General features: G+C 45.2%; 1 protein-coding gene across 1 annotated transcript in view; it reads left to right on the forward strand.

Moving 5' to 3' along the window:
- The window catches only part of LOC102159591 (leucine-rich repeat-containing protein 37A), a 43,494-nt gene that overhangs the window by 11,000 nt on the left and 13,833 nt on the right, over positions 1 to 18,661 (forward strand). Inside the window, exons 4-6 of the mRNA XM_021066829.1 lie at positions 8,634 to 8,705; positions 12,051 to 12,122; positions 12,758 to 12,838. Coding sequence (XP_020922488.1) covers positions 8,634 to 8,705; positions 12,051 to 12,122; positions 12,758 to 12,838 — 225 coding nt within the window. The remainder of the gene's footprint in view (positions 1 to 8,633; positions 8,706 to 12,050; positions 12,123 to 12,757; positions 12,839 to 18,661) is intronic.

Raw genomic sequence — 18,661 nt, forward strand, 5'->3', positions numbered from 1 at the left:
TAGTTCCATCCATGTTGCTGCAAATGGCATTATGTCATTTTTTATGGCTGAGTAGTATTCCATTGTGTATATATACCACATCTTCCGAATCCAATCATCTGTTGATGGACATTTGGGTTGTTTCCATGTCCTGGCTATTGTGAATAGTGCTGCAATGAACATGCGGGTGCACGTGTCTCTTTTAAGTAGAGTTTTGTCCGGATGTATGCCCAAGAGTGGGATTGCAGGGTCATATGGAAGTTCTATGTATAGATTTCTAAGGTATCTCCAAACTGTTCTCCATAGTGGCTGTACCAGTTTACATTCCCACCAACAGTGCAGGAGGGTTCCCTTTTCTCCACAGCCCCTCCAGCACTTGTTATTTGTGGATTTATTAATGATGGCCATACTGACTGGTGTGAGGTGATATCTCATGGTAGTTTTGATTTGCATTTCTCTTATAATCAGCAATGTTGAGCATTTTTTCATGTGTTTGTTGGCCATCTGTATATCTTCTTTGGAGAAATGTCTATTCAGTTCTTTTTTTTTTTTTTTTTTTGTCTTTTGTCTTTTTGTCTTTTGTTGTTGTTGTTGTTGTTGTTGCTATTTCTTGGGCCGCTCCCGCGGCATATGGAGGTTCCCAGGCTAGGGGTTGAATCGGAGGTGTAGCCACCGGCCTACACCAGAGCCACAGCAACGCAGGATCCGAGCCGCATCTGCAACCTACACCACAGCTCACGGCAACGCCGGATCGTTAACCCACTGAGCAAGGGGCAGGGACCGAACCCGCAACCTCATGGTTCTTAGTCGGATTCGTTAACCACTGCGCCACGACGGGAACTCCCTCTATTCAGTTCTTTTGCCCATTTTTCCATTGATGGATTGGTTTTTTTGCTGTTGGGTTGTATAAATTGTTTATATATTCTAGAGATTAAGCCCTTGTCAGTTGCATCATTTGAAACTGTTTTCTCCCATTCTGTAAGTTGTCTTTTTGTTTTCTTTTGGGTTTCCTTTGCTGTGGAAAAGCTCTTCAGTTTGATGAGGTCCCATGGGTTTATTTTTGCTCTAATTTCTATTGCTTTGGGAGACTGACCTGAGAAAATATTCATCATGTTGCTGTCAGAGAGTGTTTTGCCTATGTTTTCTTCTAGGAGTTTGATGGTGTCCTGTCGTATATGTAAGTCTTTCAGCCATTTGGAGTTTATTTTTGTGCATGGTATGAGGGTGTGTTCTAGTTTCATTGCTTTGCATGCAGCTGTCCAGGTTTCCCAGCAATGCTTGCTGAATAGACTTTCTTTTTCCCATTTTATGTTCTTGCCTCCCTTGTCAAAGATTAATTGACCATAGGTGTCAGGGTTTATTTCCGGATTCTCTATTCTGTTCCATTGGTCTGTCTGTCTGTTTTGATACCAGTACCACACTGTTTTGATGACTGTGACTTTGTAGTATTTCTTGAAGTCTGGGAGAGTTATGCCTCCTGCTTGGTTTTTGTTTCTCAGGATTGCTTTGGCGATTCTGGGTCTTTTGTGGTTCCATATAAATGTTTGGATTGTTTGTTCTAGTTCTGTGAAAAATGTCATGGGTAATTTGATAGGGATTGCATTGAATCTGTAGATTGCTTTGGGTAGTATGGCCATTTTCACAATATTGATTTTTCCAATCCAGGAACATGGAATATCTTTCCATTTCTTTACATCTTCTTTGATTTCTTTGATTAAAGTTTTATAGTTCTCGGCATATAGGTCCTTTACCTCCTTGGTCAGGTGTATTCCGAGGTATTTGATTTTGTGAGGTGCAATTTTAAAAGGTATCGTATTTTTGTATTCCTTTCTAATATTTCATTGCTGGTATACAGAAATGCAACTGACTTCTGAATGTTAATCTTATATCCTGCTACTTTGCTGAATTTATTAATCAGTTCAAGTAGTTTTGGGGTTGAGTCCTTAGGGTTTTCTATGTATAGCATCATGTCATCTGCATACAGTGACAGTTTGATCTCTTCTCTTCCTATATGGATGCCTTTTATTTCTTTTGTTTGTCTAATTGCTGTGGCTAGGACTTCCAAAACTTTTTTTTTTTTTTTTTTTGTCTTTTTGCTATTTCTTGGGCTGCTCCCGCGGCATATGGAGGTTCCCAGGCTAGGTGTCAAATCGGAACTGTAGCCAAGGGCCTACGCCAGAGCCACAGCAACGCGGGATCCGAGCCGCGTCTGCAACCTACACCACAGCTGACGGCAACGCCAGATCATTAACCCGCTGAGCAAGGGCAGGGATCGAACCCGCAACCTCATGGTTCCTAGTCGGATTCGTTAACCACTGCGCCACGACGGGAACTCCGGTTTTGTCTTTTGAGGGCCACACCTGTGGCGCAGGGAGGTTTCCAGGCTAGGGGTCCAATCGGAGCCGTGGCCGCCAGCCTGCACCACAGCCACAGCAACACAGGGTCCGAGCCGCATCTGTGATATACACCACAGCTCATGGCAATGCCAGATCCTTAATTGACTGAGCAAGACCAGGGATCGAACCTGTGTGGTCATGGATGCTAGTCGGGTTTGCTAACTGCTGAGACATGATGGGAACTCCCACATTTTAGCTTTTTAAAAAAATTTAACGTGGGCAAAAAATCAAAGGACTTCATATGCAGCCCTAACCCTCCTGTAGTTCTGTATGGGGCTTCGCAATATGGTTTGGGAAAAGAGAAGAGAAGGGCAGCTCTGTATATTAATTTTGTATCTTGCGACTTTGCCGACTTCATTGATGAGCTCTTTAACAGTTTTCTGGTAGTCTTTAGGATTCTCTAGGTATAGTATCATGTCATCTGCACATAGTGACAGTTTTACGTCTTCCTTTCCAGTTTGGATTCCTTTTATCTCTTTTACTTCTCTGATTGCTGTGGCTGGGACTTCCAAAACGATGTTGAATAGTAGTGGTGAGAGCAGACATCCTTGTCTTGTTCCTGATCTCAGTGGGAATTCTTTCAGCTTTTCACCACTGAGAATGATGATGTTAGCTCTGGGTTTGTCATATATGGCCTTTATTATGTTGAGGTAGGTTCCCTCTATGCCCACTTTCTGAAGGTTTTTTTTTTTTTTTCCTATCAGAAATGGGTGTTGTGTTTTGTCATAGGCTTTTTCTGCATCTATTGAGAGGATCATACGGTTTTTATTCTTCAGTTTGTTAATGCGGTGTATCACACTGATTGATTTGTGGATACTGAAGAACCCTTGCATCCCTGGGATAAATCCCACTTGATCATGAGGTACAATCCTTTTGAATGTATTGCTGGATTCGGTTTGCTGGTATCTTGTTGAGGATTTTTGCATCTATGTTCCTCAATGAAATTGTCCTGTAGTTTTCTTTTTTTGTGTGGTGTCTTTGTCTGGTTTTGGTATCAGGGTGATGGTGGCCTCATAGAATGAGTTTGGGAGTGTCCCTTCCTCTTCCATCTTTTAGAATAGTTTCGGAAGGATAGGTGTTAGCTCTTCTCTAAGTGTTTGATAGAATTTGCCTGTGAAGCCGCCTGGTCCTGGACTTTTGTTTGTTGGAGAAGTGTTTTTAATCACAGTTTCCATTTCAGGACTTGTGATGGGTCCGTTCATCTTTTCTGTTTCATCTGGTTTAGTCTTGGAAGATTGTGCTTTTCTAAGAATGTGTCCATTTCTTCTAGGTTTTCCGTTTTATCGGCGTATAGTTGCATATAGTAGTCTCCTATGATCCTTTGTATTTCTGTGATGTGCGTTGTTACTTCTTCTTTTTCACTTCTAATTTTATTGCTTTGAGTCCTCTCTCTTTTTTTCTTGATAAGTCTGGCTAAGGGTTTGTCAGTTTTGTTGATCTTGTCAAAGAACCAGCTTTTTGTTTCATTGATCTTTTCTGTGGTTTTCTTCGTTTCCATTTCATTGATTTCTGCTCTGGTCTTTATGAATTCTTTCCTTGTACTAACTTTAGGTCTTGTCTGTTCTCTCTCGAGCTGCTTTAGATATAAAGTTAGCTTGTTTATTTGAGCTTTTTCTTGGTTCCCGAGGTAGGCTTGTATTGCTATAAACTTTCCTCTCAGAACGGCTTTTGCTGTACCCCATGGGTTTTAGAGTGTCGTATCTTTGTTGTCATTTGCTTCCGGGTATTTTTAAATTTCCTCTTTGATTTCTTCAGTGATCCATTGGTAGTTTAGTGGCGTGTTGTTTAGTCTCCACGTGTTTGTGGTTTTTGCAGTTTTTTTCCTGTTGTTGATTTCTAGTCATAGTGCATTGTGGTGGGAAAAGAGGCTTGACATGATTTCAATTTTCTTAAGGTTACCGAGGCATGATTTGTAGCCCAGGATGTGATCAGTCTTAGAGAATGTTCCATGTGCACTTGAGAAGAGTGTGTTGCTTTTTGGATGGCATGTCCTATAAGTAGCTATTAAGTCCATCTGGTCTAAGGCTTCATTCGGGGCCTGTGTTTCCTTATTGATTTTCTGTCTGGATGATATGTCCATTGCTGTAAGTGGGGTGTTAAAGTCCCCCACTGTGATTGTGTTATCGTCGGTTTGTCCTTTTGAGGTTGTTAGCAGTTGCCTTACATATTGTGGTGATCCTATGTCGGGTGTGTAGATATTTAGAATTGTTATATGTCTTCTTCTTGGATTGATCCTTTGATGATTAGGTAGTGACCTTCCTTGTCTCTTAAGATAGTCTTCATGTTAAGGTCTATGTTGTCTGCTATGAGTAGTGCTACTCCAGCTTCTTTTGATTCCCATTTGCATGAAATATTTTCTTCCATCCTCTCGCTTTCGATTTGTATGGATATGTCCCTGGGAGTGAAGAGGGTCTCTTGAAGACAGCATATATGTGGGTCTTGTTTTTGTATCCATTCGGCCAGTCTGTGTCTTTTGGTTGGGGCGTTTAGTCCATTATTAACATTTAAGGTAATTATTGGTATGTGTGTTCTTATTGCCATTGTATTAATTGCTTTGGATTTGTTTTTGTTGCTCTTTTTTCTTCCCTTCTTCTCTTGTTCTCTCCTCTTGTGGTTTAGTGTTGTATTTGGGTTGATTTTTCTTATTGTTTGTGTATCAATTGTAGATTTTTGATTTGCAGCTGCTGTGAAGTTTTGATAGGAGAGTCTAAACATATGCGAGGTTGTTTTACGTTGTTGGTCTCTTAATTGCGAGGGCATCTCCAGTGTCCTGCATCTGTACCCTCCTCTTCTGACTTTGGTGGCATAATTGTGTGTGGACGATTTTTTATCCTTACTGTATATATTATACCTTTGCTGGTGAGCCTTGCCATTTGTGGTATTTTTGTTTCTGGTTGTGGCCTTTTCTTTCCTGCCTAGAGAAGTTCCTTTAGTATTTGTTGTGAAGCTGGTTTAGCATTGCTGAATTCTCTTAGCTTTTGCTTCTCTGTGAAGCTTTTGATTTCTCCTTCAAATCTGAATGAGAGCCTGTCTGGGTAAAGTAATCTCGGCTGGAGGTTTTTTCCTTTCATCACGTTAAGTATGTCATGCCACTCCCTTCTGGCCTGCAGAGTTTCTGCTGAGAAATCTGCCGATAGCCTTATCGGGGTTCCCTTGTATGTTATTTGTTTCTTTTCCCCGGCTGCTTTCAGTCTTTTCTCTTTGTCTTTAATTTTGGTCGGTTTGATTAGTATGTGTCTCGGGGTGTTCCTCCTTGGGTTTATTTTATATGGTACTCGTGGTGCTTCCTGGATTTGAGTGAGTGGGTCCTTTCCCGTGTTAGGGAAGTTTTCGGCTATTATCTCTTTGAATGTTTTTTCTGTCCCTTTCTCTCTCTCTTTTCCTTCTGGCACCCCTGTGATACGGATGTTGGTGCATTTAACGTTGTCCCAGAGTTCTCTGAGCCTCTCTTCATTTGTTTCCCGTCTTTTTTCTCTTTTCTGTTCTGCATCAGCGATTTCCACTAGTCTGTCCTCCACCTGGCTTATTCATTCTTCTGCCTCCTGTAATCTGCTGTTGGCTGCTTCTAAGTGAATTTTTTATTTCAGTTAATTGTATTTTGCATCTCTTCTTGCTTAAGTTTTATATCTTGTAATTCTTTGCTCAGTGATTGTTGTAAATTGTCCATCTTCGCCTCCAGTGTATTTCCAATGTCTTGCATCATCTTCAGCATCAACAGTCTAAAGTCTTTTTCCTGGAGGCTGAGAATCTCCTGATCCCTTGGCTGTTCTTCTGGGGGTTTTTCTTTCTCCCTTCTCTGAGTATATTTGGCTGTCTTTTCCTTTTTATAGGTTTTTGGTGTGGTGACCTTTTTTGCAGATGCTAGAGCGGTAGCCTCTCTTACTTCTGGTGTCTGCCCCCCTTGTGGCTGAAGTTGGTCCAGGGGGCTTGCTGTGGGCTTCCTTGATGGGAGGGAGTGGTGCCTCCCACTGGTAGGTGTAGCTGATTCCTATCCCACTGGTAGGTGTAGCTGATTCCTATCCCTCTGGCTTTGTCTCTGGGTGAGATTAGATGTGGTTGTGTGCCTGGGGGTGGGGTGGGGGGGCTGTGATCCCACCTGGATTGTAGTTTGGCTTGGGGCTTCTCAGTGCTGATGGGCGGGTCCAGATTTTTCCCAAATGGCCACCTCCAGAGGAACACCTGCTGATGAATATTCCCAAGAGCTTTGCTTCCAATGTCCTTCCCCCACAACAAGCCACATTCATGCCCTGTTTTTCCAGGAGATCCTCCAAGACCTGCAGTCAGGTCTGACCCAGAGTCCTCTGGAGCCTTTGCTTTTCCCTGGGACCCAGCGCAGGTGGAAGTCTGTGTGTGCCTTTTAAGAATGGGGTCTCCGTTTCCCCCAGTCCCGTGGAGCTCTTGCACACAAGCCCCACTGGCCTTCAGTGCCAGATGCTTGGGGAGCTCTTTCTCCAATTCCAGATCCCCAGGCATGGGGACTTGACGTGGGGCTCAGAACTCTCACTCGTGTGGGTGAGTCTCTGTGAACCAGTTCCTTTCCAGTCTGTGCGGCGTCCCACCCGGGACGTATGGTGTTGCTTCTATGGCATAATCGCCCCTCCTGCCTCCTGATGTGGCCTCCTCTTTGTCTTCTGGAGTGGGATATCTTTTGGAACGTTTCCAGTCCATTTGGTTGAAGATTGCTCAGCATTTGGTTGTAATTTTGTTGTTTTTAGGAGAGAAGTTGAGCTCTAGTCCTTCTATTCTGCCATCTTAATCCCGTCTCCACCGGGTTTCCCACTGTCAGTCCTTTGGGTTCTGCAGTTCCTGCCAGTCAGGCAAAAGTTGCTGTCTTTTTGAGGCTCCTGCTAGCTCTGCAGCATGGCGGAGACGTTTCCCCAGGACTCTCAGCTCTGCCTCGGGAGCAAGGGGTCCCGGCAGGTGCTCTTCCTTATCCCACACTCGCCCCAGAAGTCCAAGGCCTACACTCAGCCCCTCAGCACCCTTCGGGTCCCCTGATGCCCCCACCAGCTGAATCAGGAGGCAGAGGCAGCAGGCCCCAGCAAGGAGCACAACCAGCTCTGCAAGGTTGATGCCAACCAGCGCTGAGTTGTAACAGAGACTTCGTGATCTAAAGAGTAGACATTAACTATGTGATTTGGTGGGAAGAGTGGATGGGTTCGTGTGTGTGTGTGTGTGTGTGTGTGTGTGTGTGTGTGAGAGAGAGAGAGAGAGAGAGAGAGAGAGAGACAGAGTGGGGGAGGGGAGAGAGAGCAGGGGAGGGAGAGAAGGACACAAAGGAGGGCATGAGAAGAAAGGCTGAAATGAAAACAGAGCAGGGAGTTCCCTGGTGGCCTAGCAGTTATGGATCTGATGTTATCACTGCAGTGGTTCTGATTACAGCTGTGGTGCAGGTTTGAATCCTGGCCCGAGAACTTCCACATGCTGTGGGCCCAGTCAAAATTAAAAAAAAAATAATACTAATAAATTAAATTAAGACAGAGCAGAGATCACCATCCCTAAGTTAAATAAGAATTGGGTTGTGAGGGAACATGATGGAGGATAATGTGAGATAAAGAATACATGTGTGTATGACAGATTCACTTTGCTGTAGAGTAGAAATTGACAGGCCACTGTAAATCCATTATAATGGAAAAAATAAAAATCATTTTAAAACAATGGGGGTGGGAGTTCCTGCTGTGGCACTGTGGGTTAAGAGTCCTACTGCAGTGGCTCAGGTGTCTGAGAGGTGAGGGTTTGATCCCCGGCCAGGCACAGTGGGTTAAAGGACCGAGTATTTGGCGCAGCCATGGCGTAGGTGGCAGCTGCCACTCAGATTCAATTCCTAGCCTGTGTGTGGCCATAACCATTAAAAAAAAATAATAATAAATAAATAGAAAAGAATTAGGGGAGTCCCATCGTGGCTCAGTGGTTACCAATCCGACTAGGAACCATGGGGTTGCAGGTTTGATCCCTGGCCTTGCTCAGTGGGTTAAGGATCCGGTGTTGCCATGAGCTGTGGCGTAGGTCACAGACGCAGCTCGGATCCAGCATTGCTGTAGCTCTCGTGTAGCTACAGTTCTGATTTGACTGCTAGCCTGGGAACCTCCATGTGCCACTAGTATGGCCCTAAAAAGATATTAAAAAAAAAAAAAAGTATTATGGCGTTTAGGTGTCACCATTACCCATGTTTTCCCCCCATCTGGGAGTCGGTCCTATGTAGTAAATAGTTGTAGTTATTTTGCATTTTGATCCAGAAATAACCTTTTCATTTTTCAGAATTCTCAGGGATAATGCTTTGATCGAATTACATAAGGATTCGTTTGAAGGCTTGCTGTCCCTCTGGTATTTGTAAGTTAATTAGTTAATCATATGTACTTGTGAGTTCTTCTCTATACAGTAGAGTATCTATAAAGTAATTAATGGGTTCTAGTTAGATCATCGCAACAATTTCTTCCAGCCAGAAAATTCTACAATTCTGTAAGTCTGCGTAGGGCCCCAGCCCATCTCTAGTTAAATATCTGCCGGGCATTTAAATTTTTTTAATTATCGAGATAAGATGTAAATAGAAAAACACCCTTTGGTTGTAGAGGAAGAGTGGTAATGAGGCCTGAGCCATTATACACAGGCACATGAACCTTAGAAGTGTTCCTCTATTATCCATTAAAATTGAGTTTAGGATCCATGGGTCAAATCTGGCCCTTGGTCCACTTTTATTTATAGAGTCCACAAGTTGAGGACGATTTTTAAAGGGCTGTGAATGAAAAAAAGTGAGAGAGAAAGAAAGAGAAATATGCAACAAACTGTATGTGGCCTGCAAATCCTAAATATCTGGCTTTTATAGAAAGGTTTGAAAAAGTTAGTGTAGTAAGACAAGAGGAATTAAAGTTAACCTCTCAAACTGTCACCTATAGGACAAGAAATTATAGAGCACGTAGATGAATACAAATGCCACAAACTCATAATTTTGGAAATTGAACCTAAATGAACATTTCAATATTTAAGCAGATGAATTATGTAAATAGTATTGTCAAGAACACATTAAGTTGGAGTTCCTGTCATGACTCAGTGGTTTACAAATCCAACCAGGAATCGTGAGGTTTCAGTTTTGATCCCTGGCCTCGCTGAGTGGGTTAAAGGTCCTGTGTTGCCATGAGCTGTGGTGTAGGTTGCAGACGCGGCTCGGATCTGGCGTTGCTGTGGTTGTGGCGTAGGCCGGTGGCTACAGCTCCGATTGGACCCCTAGCCTGGGAACCCCCACATGCTGCAGGAGTGGCCCTAGAAAAGGCAAAAAAACCAAAAACCGAAAAACAAAACCAATGTATAAAAAAGCCGAAAAAGAATGTCAGGCCCTGTGCCTAGTGTGGTAAACATAAGGGTGGGTAAGACAGGATTCCTTCTAGCCACTCACGATCTCACCAGAAAAATACACATGTAAGTGCAGACCGTACTAGAGAAGCACTGAAGGATGACAGGGTGCTGTAGAGGCCCGAAGAGGGAGCCATGAAGTAAGAAAACTGCACTTCTTTTAAAGCAGTCATTTCCTCCCTATTTCTCTTATTTACTCCCCAGATGTATGTTTATTTTGTAAATATTAGCATTTGCTTTATGTCCATGCATTGGCTTAAAAAGGAGAGACGAGGAGTTCCCGTCATGGCGCCACATAAAGGAATCTGACTAGGAACCGTGAGGTTGCGGGTTCGATCCCTGGCCTTGCTCAGCAGGTTAAGGATCTTGCTTGGCTGTGAGCTGTGATGTAGGTCACAGACCGGGCTAGGATCTGGAGTTGCCGTGGCGTAGGCTGGCAGCTGTAGCTCCGATTAGACCCCTAGCCTGGGAACCTTCATATGCTGCGGGTTCGGCCCTAAAAAGCAAAAAAGAAAAAAAGAAAAATAAGACAATGCACACGAGCAGGATCTAGTCCAAACTTTCATGGTGTTTATGCTGAGAGGAACTGGGATGCAAAAGAGGCTATCTTCCAAAGAAGAAATGGATCAGGGCGGTGAGTGCTATGAGTTGTTTTGGTGCATGGAAGAGGGAAAAAAGATCCAAAAAATTGGATCAGGGGAGATAATTGTTTACAAAAACAGTGCTGTTTAAATGAGACCGGGAAAGGCCCTTGGGTATCATGAGACATCGTGGGAAGAATAAGCTTGCAAAGGCAAGTGGGAGAAAGGCAAAACACGGGAAAAATACTGTTGAGTACCTGTAGAGTACAAGTGGGAGAGTGGGCGATTAGAGCCAGATCCTCTAGGGTTTGGGAGGCTGAGCCAAGGATAACCCGCCCTGTCACGTTACCAGAGCAGAGCTCTAGAACAATCTTTAGCCTACAACAGAGTCAATCCGTTGGAGGCTTGTTAAAACACAAGCTCCAGGGAGTTCTCGTCCTGGCTCAGCGGTTAACGAACCCGACTAGCATCCATGAGGGTGCAGGTTCGATCCCTGGCCTTGCTCAGTGGGTTAAGGATCTGGCTTTGCCATGAGTTGTGGTGTGGGTCACAGTCGAGGCTCGGATCCCGCATTGCTGTGGCTGTGGTGTAGGCTGGCAGCCGTACCTGCTCTTGGACCCCTACCCTGGGAACCTCCATATGCCGTGTGTGCGGCCCTGGAAAGACGAAAAGAAAAGGGAAAAAACCCCGCAAGCTCCATCCCCATAGTTACCGATTCAATTGGTCCAGAGTAGCGGTGAGTATTTGTATCTTCAGTAAGTTCCCAAATGATGCTGATATTTGAGAATCACCTGTGTAGAGTTAATGTGGCGATTGTGTACAGGATGGCTTAGAAAGGGAGAGACTAGTGATGCAAACACCAGTCAAGACAGTTATACCCCCCCAGATGAAATGAGAGACTAAGCTGGAATCGTTAGGACGTAAGATAGCTACTACGGTCAACAGTGAGTATTTTCAAGTGAAAGTCAGTATGAAAAAAAAAGTACAGTACTGGGTTAGTTTGGAGTTACATGTTAACGAGAGGAGTACCTTCCTTTCAAGTTGTATCGAAGGATATGTTTTTATTTTATTTTATTTTATTTTAAGGGCCACACCTGTGGCATAGGGAATTCCCCAGGCTAGGGTTTGAAGGGTCGAATTGGAGCTGCAGCCTCCAGACTACAACAGCAAGGCCAGATCCCAGCCGCGTCTGTGTCCTACACCGCAGCTCAGCTCCTTCACCCACTGAGTGAGGCCAGGGATGGAACCCGCATCTTCCTGGATGCCGGTCAGATGTGTTTCCCCTGAGCCACGATGGGAGCTCCCAAGAAGGATATCTTTGATTTCTTCTGGTGTTGAATTGGCCTAGAAAAACACGATGAAACTGGGAGGGGTGTAAATGTAAGAATATTCCTTTTACTGTAAGAAATTACTTGTGGAGATTAAAACTTTGAGCTCATCATCTAGACTTCGACGAGACCATGAAAGGTCATCTAATCAAGTCTTCTGCTCTTGGGAAAGCTTACCTCGAAGATCTATCAAGGTCCATAGTTGTATATTTTGCTTATGAAGCTCGTGAAGGTGTGACACTTAAGAGAGGTGAAGAGAGGGTTAGGGGCTCTGGAAGGCTCAAGTCACATTTCCTAAGGTTTAGCGTTGAGACAAAAGCTGCTTGTTCATTGGTATCATTCTAAGCTCTACTGGTTATTCCTACTAATTGGAAATGTAGTAGCTAATTGAGGCGCTATTTTCCTTTTCCTTTTCCTAGGGACTTATCCTGCAACAAAATACAATCTATTGAAAGACGTACATTTGAATCGCTACCTTTTTTGCAATATGTGTAAGTTGCAACTATAAACGTCATTATGTTGGAATTGTTATAAAGACTATTTGTTTAATGAAAGTAATTTGTTACTCATTTTGGAATACTAAAATTGCTACAAAAACGATGGAGGAAATCTCTTTTTGTCTCTAGTAAAGATTAGCCTGGGAATTATTGCACATATCGGAGTGACTAATCATAGAGCAGTGGCTCTCAACCAGGGTGATTTTGCACGCAGGTGACATTTGGCAATGTCCAGAGATAATTTTTGGCTGTCAGAACGGTAGATGTACTGCTGGCATCCAGTGGAACGAGGCCAGAGATGCTGCCACACATCCTGCAGTGTACAGGAGAGCCCCCAGCAAAGAACTATCCAGCCCCAAATGTCAAGCGTGCTGCCCTTCTCTGGGGAAATAAAGATCACGTAGCACAAATATTTGTCGAACCTTTGCTCTTTTGTATCTGATGCACCACGTAAATAATCATGAATGTGTATAATTCCCGAGCAGATGTCCTCCGCAGTGAGAGTTCTTTAATGTGTGGAGGGAGTATTGAGGTTATGTGTCATCCTGTATAGATTAGAATTAGTGCCAATGGTTAAATGTTCGGACAGAATAAATGTTTTTCTTCTTTTGCTTGTGTCTTTTTTGTAGAAATCTTGGTTGCAATTTAATCACAGAAGTGAGCTTTGGAACGTTTCAAGCCTGGCATGGAATGCAGTTTTTACACAAGTTGTAAGTGCAATAGAAGATGAATACATGTAAAAAGAACCCTATGCATTAAAACCTAAGACAGGCGTTCCCGCTGTGGAGCAATGGGATCAGCAGCATCTCAGGAGCATTGGGATGTAGGTTGGAGCCCTGGCCCAGCACAGTGGGTTAAGGATCCTTCATGGCTGCAGTTGCTGTGTAGGTCACAACTGTGGCTCGGATCTGATCCCTTGCCTGGGAACTCCATATGCCACGGGGCGGCCAAAGAAAGAAAAACAAAAAAAAAAAAATCAGGAGTTCCCGTCGTGGCTCAGTGGTTAATGAATCCGACTAGGAACCATGAGGTTGCGGGTTCGATCCCTGGCCTTGCTCAGGGGGTTAAGGACCTGATGTTGCCGTGAGCTATGGTGTAGATTGCAGACGCGGCTCGGATCCCGAGTGGCTGTGGCACTGGTGTAGGTCGGTGCCTATAGCTCCAATTGGACCCCTAGCCTGGGAACCTCCATATGCCATGGGAGCAGCTCAAAAAGTGGCAAAAAGACAAAATAAAAAGAATGAAAAGAAAATCCAACAGTTATTGGTTAGCTGGGCCTAAGTCCAGTATGAATTCCAGAGGGGTCCCTTTGTTTTCCAATGAGGAAACTAAGGTACAAAGAGGCCAAGAGCCGGGTCTAACTCAGCAATGAAATGCTCTCCTTTCCATAGTACTGGTCTTGGGCATGGGCAACCAGAGAACCAAGCAAACAGCCAGGTTAGCATTGTCACGGAATCCCATGGCTAATCCCAGTCCCGCTTCTCCAGTATGCGCATGGTCCGTGAAATTCTCCTTTTGAATTTAACTTTGTTTCCTGCTCCTGGGCAAAGTCCTAGCTGCTTATAACTGAGTACGCAACACAGAGCTGCCAATAACTGAGTTGAGCACAGAATTCTTCAGGGAGCAAAAGGTGTGGCTGCTTCCTCAACCATTAGCTTCTTTGACGTGGCAAAGCAGAACGAATTCCCGAACACCCACCGCAGGCAGGCCCTTCTCTCCCCACCTCCCAGAACATTATTGTTCAGAAGGTATATACCTGGAACGTGAATTCTCTTGGCCGATAGCAACCTTCAAGATACGGAAAAAGATGTGGTTTGTGTTCAGCTGTAGTGTGGAAACCTTAAAGAGAATACATACATACAAGGATATACAATTCTGTATACGTTCTTTCCTGACTGCTCTTCAGTAGGAGATGTGGGTTTTATACTCGTGCAGCCAGGACATTCTGTGATTTCTCTGTGACTCCAGGGAATGAGAGCGGGTATGTTCAGGGGCCTGAATGGGCATTTTAGACTTAAGGTGAAGAGCTTCTTCTAAACCTGGCTTTGGAAAAGACTCCCTTCGCTGAATTCAGAAATCCAGTTTCACATAGTTCATTTCAGGTTAATTAATGCAGGTGTCGAGGGTGGTCTGGAGCTAGAGGATCAGTTCCTGCGGATGCCTGTCTGTGGTGGCCTCCCTCATCCCCTCGGTAATTTGCTGGTGCCGACCTTGGGGAAGGAGCTCCAGGGTCAGTGTTTCGTTTTGTTCTGTTTTTGAACTGACACATCTGAGAGCAGGCCCATTGGGTCCCTAAAGCAGGAGGTTGTGGTAGCAGTATCAATACAGGGTCTTAAACGCAGCACATTTTCTGAACATTTTCTAACACGGGGAGTGCCTTATGAGAATCCGAGTAACGTAGGCAACACGGGAAAATGCATTGTGGAATCACAGTGGATGAAAGTTCACGAATTCATGCCCAGTGATTTACCGAGGGCCATGCCCACTGAGTGTCAGCGCTGTAGTAAGTGCTGGGGTATGAAGAAGACTAGGACAGGGACTTTGTCCCTGAGAAACGTTTGCACTGGAAGGAGAAAGATGGATGTGGATGGGGAAACGTGAAAGCCCTGCAGCCGGGTGGCCAGGTGTGGGTGGGGGCCGAAGGAGAAAGTGGGTCGTGCATTAGGAAAGATTCCTGAGGAAGGGGCACCAACCAGTTCCTCTGGAATGTCTGTGTTCACCTCCCCCCCGCCCCCTCGCCCCGTTTCAGGGCCACACCTGTGGCATGTGGAGGTTCCGAGGCTAGGGCTTGAATGGGAGCTGTAGTCACTGGCCTACCCCACAAGCACATCGACTCGGGATCCGAACCATGTCTGGGACTTACACCACATCTCACGGCAACGCCGGCTCTTAACCCACTGAGCAAGACCAGGGATCAGTCCCGCGTCCTCATGGATGCTGGTTGGGTTCGTTAACGGCTGAGCAAGCGACGGGAACTCCAGCACCTTCTCTCCTCTCCTCTCTTCCCAGCTGCCTCCTCGTCTTCCCCCCTGTATCGCGAGAAATCTTCCTTCCCTCAGAAGCATAGCGAGTCTTCCTCTGCCCCCTAACAAGTACTTCTGTCCCAGGCACCATGCCGTACTTTTCCTTACTGTACAAGGAAGACAGTAGTGCTTGGTATATAGTCAGTGCTGAGCACGTGTTACCTCACATAATATCTCAGGGTTCTCATCCCAGCAACTCTCGTGACGCAGATATTATCATCCCCATTGTGGGGATGAGGAAATGGCAACTCGGAGACGTTGGATAACTTGCCGAGATTCACACCACTAACAAGTGGCAGAACCGCTTAGGAGCTTTGCCAGTGATTTCCTATGCAGCTCCGCAGGTCCTTGTCAAAGGCGGTAAATGGTGGCAATGTGGCTTTTTGTGCCTTGTATCCCGACGTTGGTTTCTAACGTGACTAGGACCTTTAGAGCAGGGAGTTCTTTTTCCCTGTGAGAGTTCCTTGCTTCTGGCACTCCTGGCGTGCCACCCCTGGGCACCCCATCTGCACCGGCCACTGGCCAGTGCAGCTGTGACGTCATTACTGCTGAGCACGTACTCTGTGCCCAGCCTGTGCCAGGTGCGTTGCACGTGCTCTTTCATTTAATCCTCCAACTGCCTTATGAGGTAAATGGTCCTGAGACTCAGAGATGTTTCTTGCTCGAGTGACTTCCCCAGCAGGTGACATCCAGAATGCAACTCCAGATCTGCCTGATTCCCCGGCGCTTGCTTCTTCCACTGTTCCCGACTGCCAGGGACTCTTCCTCAAGGCTATTCTCAGAGCTTTGATGAAGATACAGGTTCACCATTTCGGATTCTTTAGCCTTTGTCCCTGAGAGAGGGTTCATGTGGTGCAGTTAGAGGTCTCGGATTGAGGAGCCTCCCGTGGGGAGTCATGTTCTCATGGCTGCTGAAGCTGTGTAGGTGGATTAGGGAAAGGGGGTGCTTCGTCCCCAAGTCCCTCAAACATGTTGGAACAGGGTCAGGATCTCTCTGCTTATTTCTTTGACTGCCTTCTGCCAAGGACCCAGTTTTCCCTGCCTGCCCTGGGATTCTAGCACAGATAGTTTTGGAGTTTGCCCTGTTTTTAAAGTTTTGTTCACTGCCTTCTTTGGATGGTTTTCAGCTTCAGCTGTTAGGATTTCAGTACATTCAGGGCAGTGATGACATGATTCAGCCCTCAGTTCTTCTCAGTCTCCTCAGTTCACCGAAAGGAAATGTAGTCCGTCTGTCTGGACTTGTAGAGAAGAGTTTGGAGAAAAAAAGCAACAGGCAAGAAATGTTCCCTTATTTTGGAGTTCCCGTCGTGGCGCAGCGGAAGCAAATCCAACTGGAAACCATGAGGTTGCGGGTTGGATCCCTGGCCTCGCTCCATGGGTTAAGGATCCGGCTTTGCCAGGAGCTGTGGTGTAGGTCGCAGATGTGGCTCGGATCCCGCGTTGCCGTGGCTGTGGCACAGGCCGGCACGTGTAGCTCCAGTTCGACCCCTAGCCTGGGAACGTCCATGGGCCATGGGTTTGGCCCTGAACAGCAAAAAAGTAAAGTTAGTTATCTTATTATTGAGCTGTAAGAGTTCTTTGTGTATTCTGGATGTTCTGGATACTAGACCTTTACCAGATAAATGATTTGCAAATATTTCCCCCCATGCTGTGTGCTGTTCTTCACTTTCTTGATAGTGTTCTTTGAAGCACACACATTTTTAATTTTTACAGGGTCCAGTTTACCTGGTTTTTCCTTTGGTTGCTTGTTTGTAAGAAACCGTTGCCTAGGACAGGGTCCTAAAGATTTACTCCTGTGTTTTCTTCTAAGAATTGTGTGGCGTTAGCTGTCACACTTGGCTCTTTGATCCACTTTGAGTTACTTTTCATATGTGATGTGCAAGGTAGGTAGGAGTCCAGCTTTGTTATTTTGTGTGTGGGTGTGCAGTCGTCCCAGCACCATTTAGGACTCTTCTTTCCGCATTGAATTCTGCTCGGCGGCACCTTGTTGGAAGTCGATAGACCGTAAATATGAGGATTTATTTCCGCACTGTCAGGTCTGTTCTGTTGATTTCCGTGTATGTTCTCATGCCAGTACCACCCTGTGATTGCAGTAGCTTTGAACTGGGTTTGGAAACCAGGACGGGTGAGTCCTCCCACTTTGCTCTTTACCCACATCGCTTTGGTCATTCTGGGCCCCTTGAATTGCCATGTGGATTTTAGAATGAGCTTGGCAGTTTCCGGAACGAAATCAGCTGGGATTTTGGTAGGCATTGCACTGCAAACATAGATCAATTTGGGAAGTAGTACAAATTTAATAATGCTGTCCTCGGATCGGTGACCATGGCGTCTTTCATTTATTTCGATCTTCAACGTCTTTCAACGATGTTTTGCACTTTGCAGCGTGGGTCTTGCACTTTGCTGGTTAAAGATTTTTCCTAAGTATTTTATTCTTTCTGATGCTGTTATACATGGAATTGTTTTCTTCATTTTGATTTGGCTTACTTATTACTCGTGTATAGAGATACAGCTAATTTTTGCCTATTGCTCTTACATCCTGCAACCTTGCTGACCCCATTTCTTAATGCTCATAGTTATTAGTGATGCAGGTTTTTGCCCCAAACGGTTACCTACGCCTTCATGCACCTGCCCTGTTACAACACTGACCTGCAAACATTTTCCAAAATGCCACCCGAGGAGAGGCTTTTGGCACCAGGCAGCTGTCAGTCAGGTCAAAGGCGAGCCTTTCAAGTGAGGTCTTCCAGGGAACCACCAGACAGGTAAAACAATGGCGGTGCCTTGGGAATGAGTCTTCGAGGGGACTCAAGCTCCGTTCTGCTCCCTCTGGGACTGGGAACGTGGGCTCTGTTTCAAGGCCACCACTGGCCTGGAGAGCAGAGGTCTAGGACATGTTAAAACAACCCATCTCACTGTTCTTACACAAGTTAATTTGTTTTCCTTAACTAAATTGCTCCCCAGTTTGCTGCAAGCCTGTTGGCTACATTTCCAGAGTTCTAAACAGGTGATTCTGACCCCTTTTGCCAATTTTGTTGTTGTTGTTGTTGTTGTTGTTGTTGTTGTTGTTGTAGAGGGATGAACTTTCAGATGTTACTCCTCCACCTTTTTTAATGATTTGCCTGCCACATGGTTTCAAATCTCTAAGGAGTTCCTGTTGTGGCTCAGTGGGTTAAGAATCCGACTGGTATCCATGAGGATGAGGGTTCGATCCCTGGCCTTGCTCAGTGGGCTGAGGGTCTGGCATTGCCATGAGCTGTGGTGTAGGTCATAGACATGGCTTGGATCTGGTGTTGCCGTGGCTGTGGTGTAGGCCGGCAGCTACAGCTCCGATTCGACCCCTAGCCTGGGAACTTCCATATGCCGTGGGTATAGCTCTAAAACAAAGAAAGGAGAAGAAAAGCAAAGCAAAAAGGTTACACACGGGACTGTGTGATGGGAGTATGGCTTTTACCAGTTTCTCTTGGACTTATCTCTTCTTCTTTGTCTCCAAAACCAAGGATTTGGTCCTATTTT

Source organism: Sus scrofa, chromosome 12, assembly GCF_000003025.6.
Source record: "Sus scrofa isolate TJ Tabasco breed Duroc chromosome 12, Sscrofa11.1, whole genome shotgun sequence".
Classification (NCBI taxonomy): Eukaryota; Metazoa; Chordata; class Mammalia; order Artiodactyla; family Suidae; genus Sus; species Sus scrofa.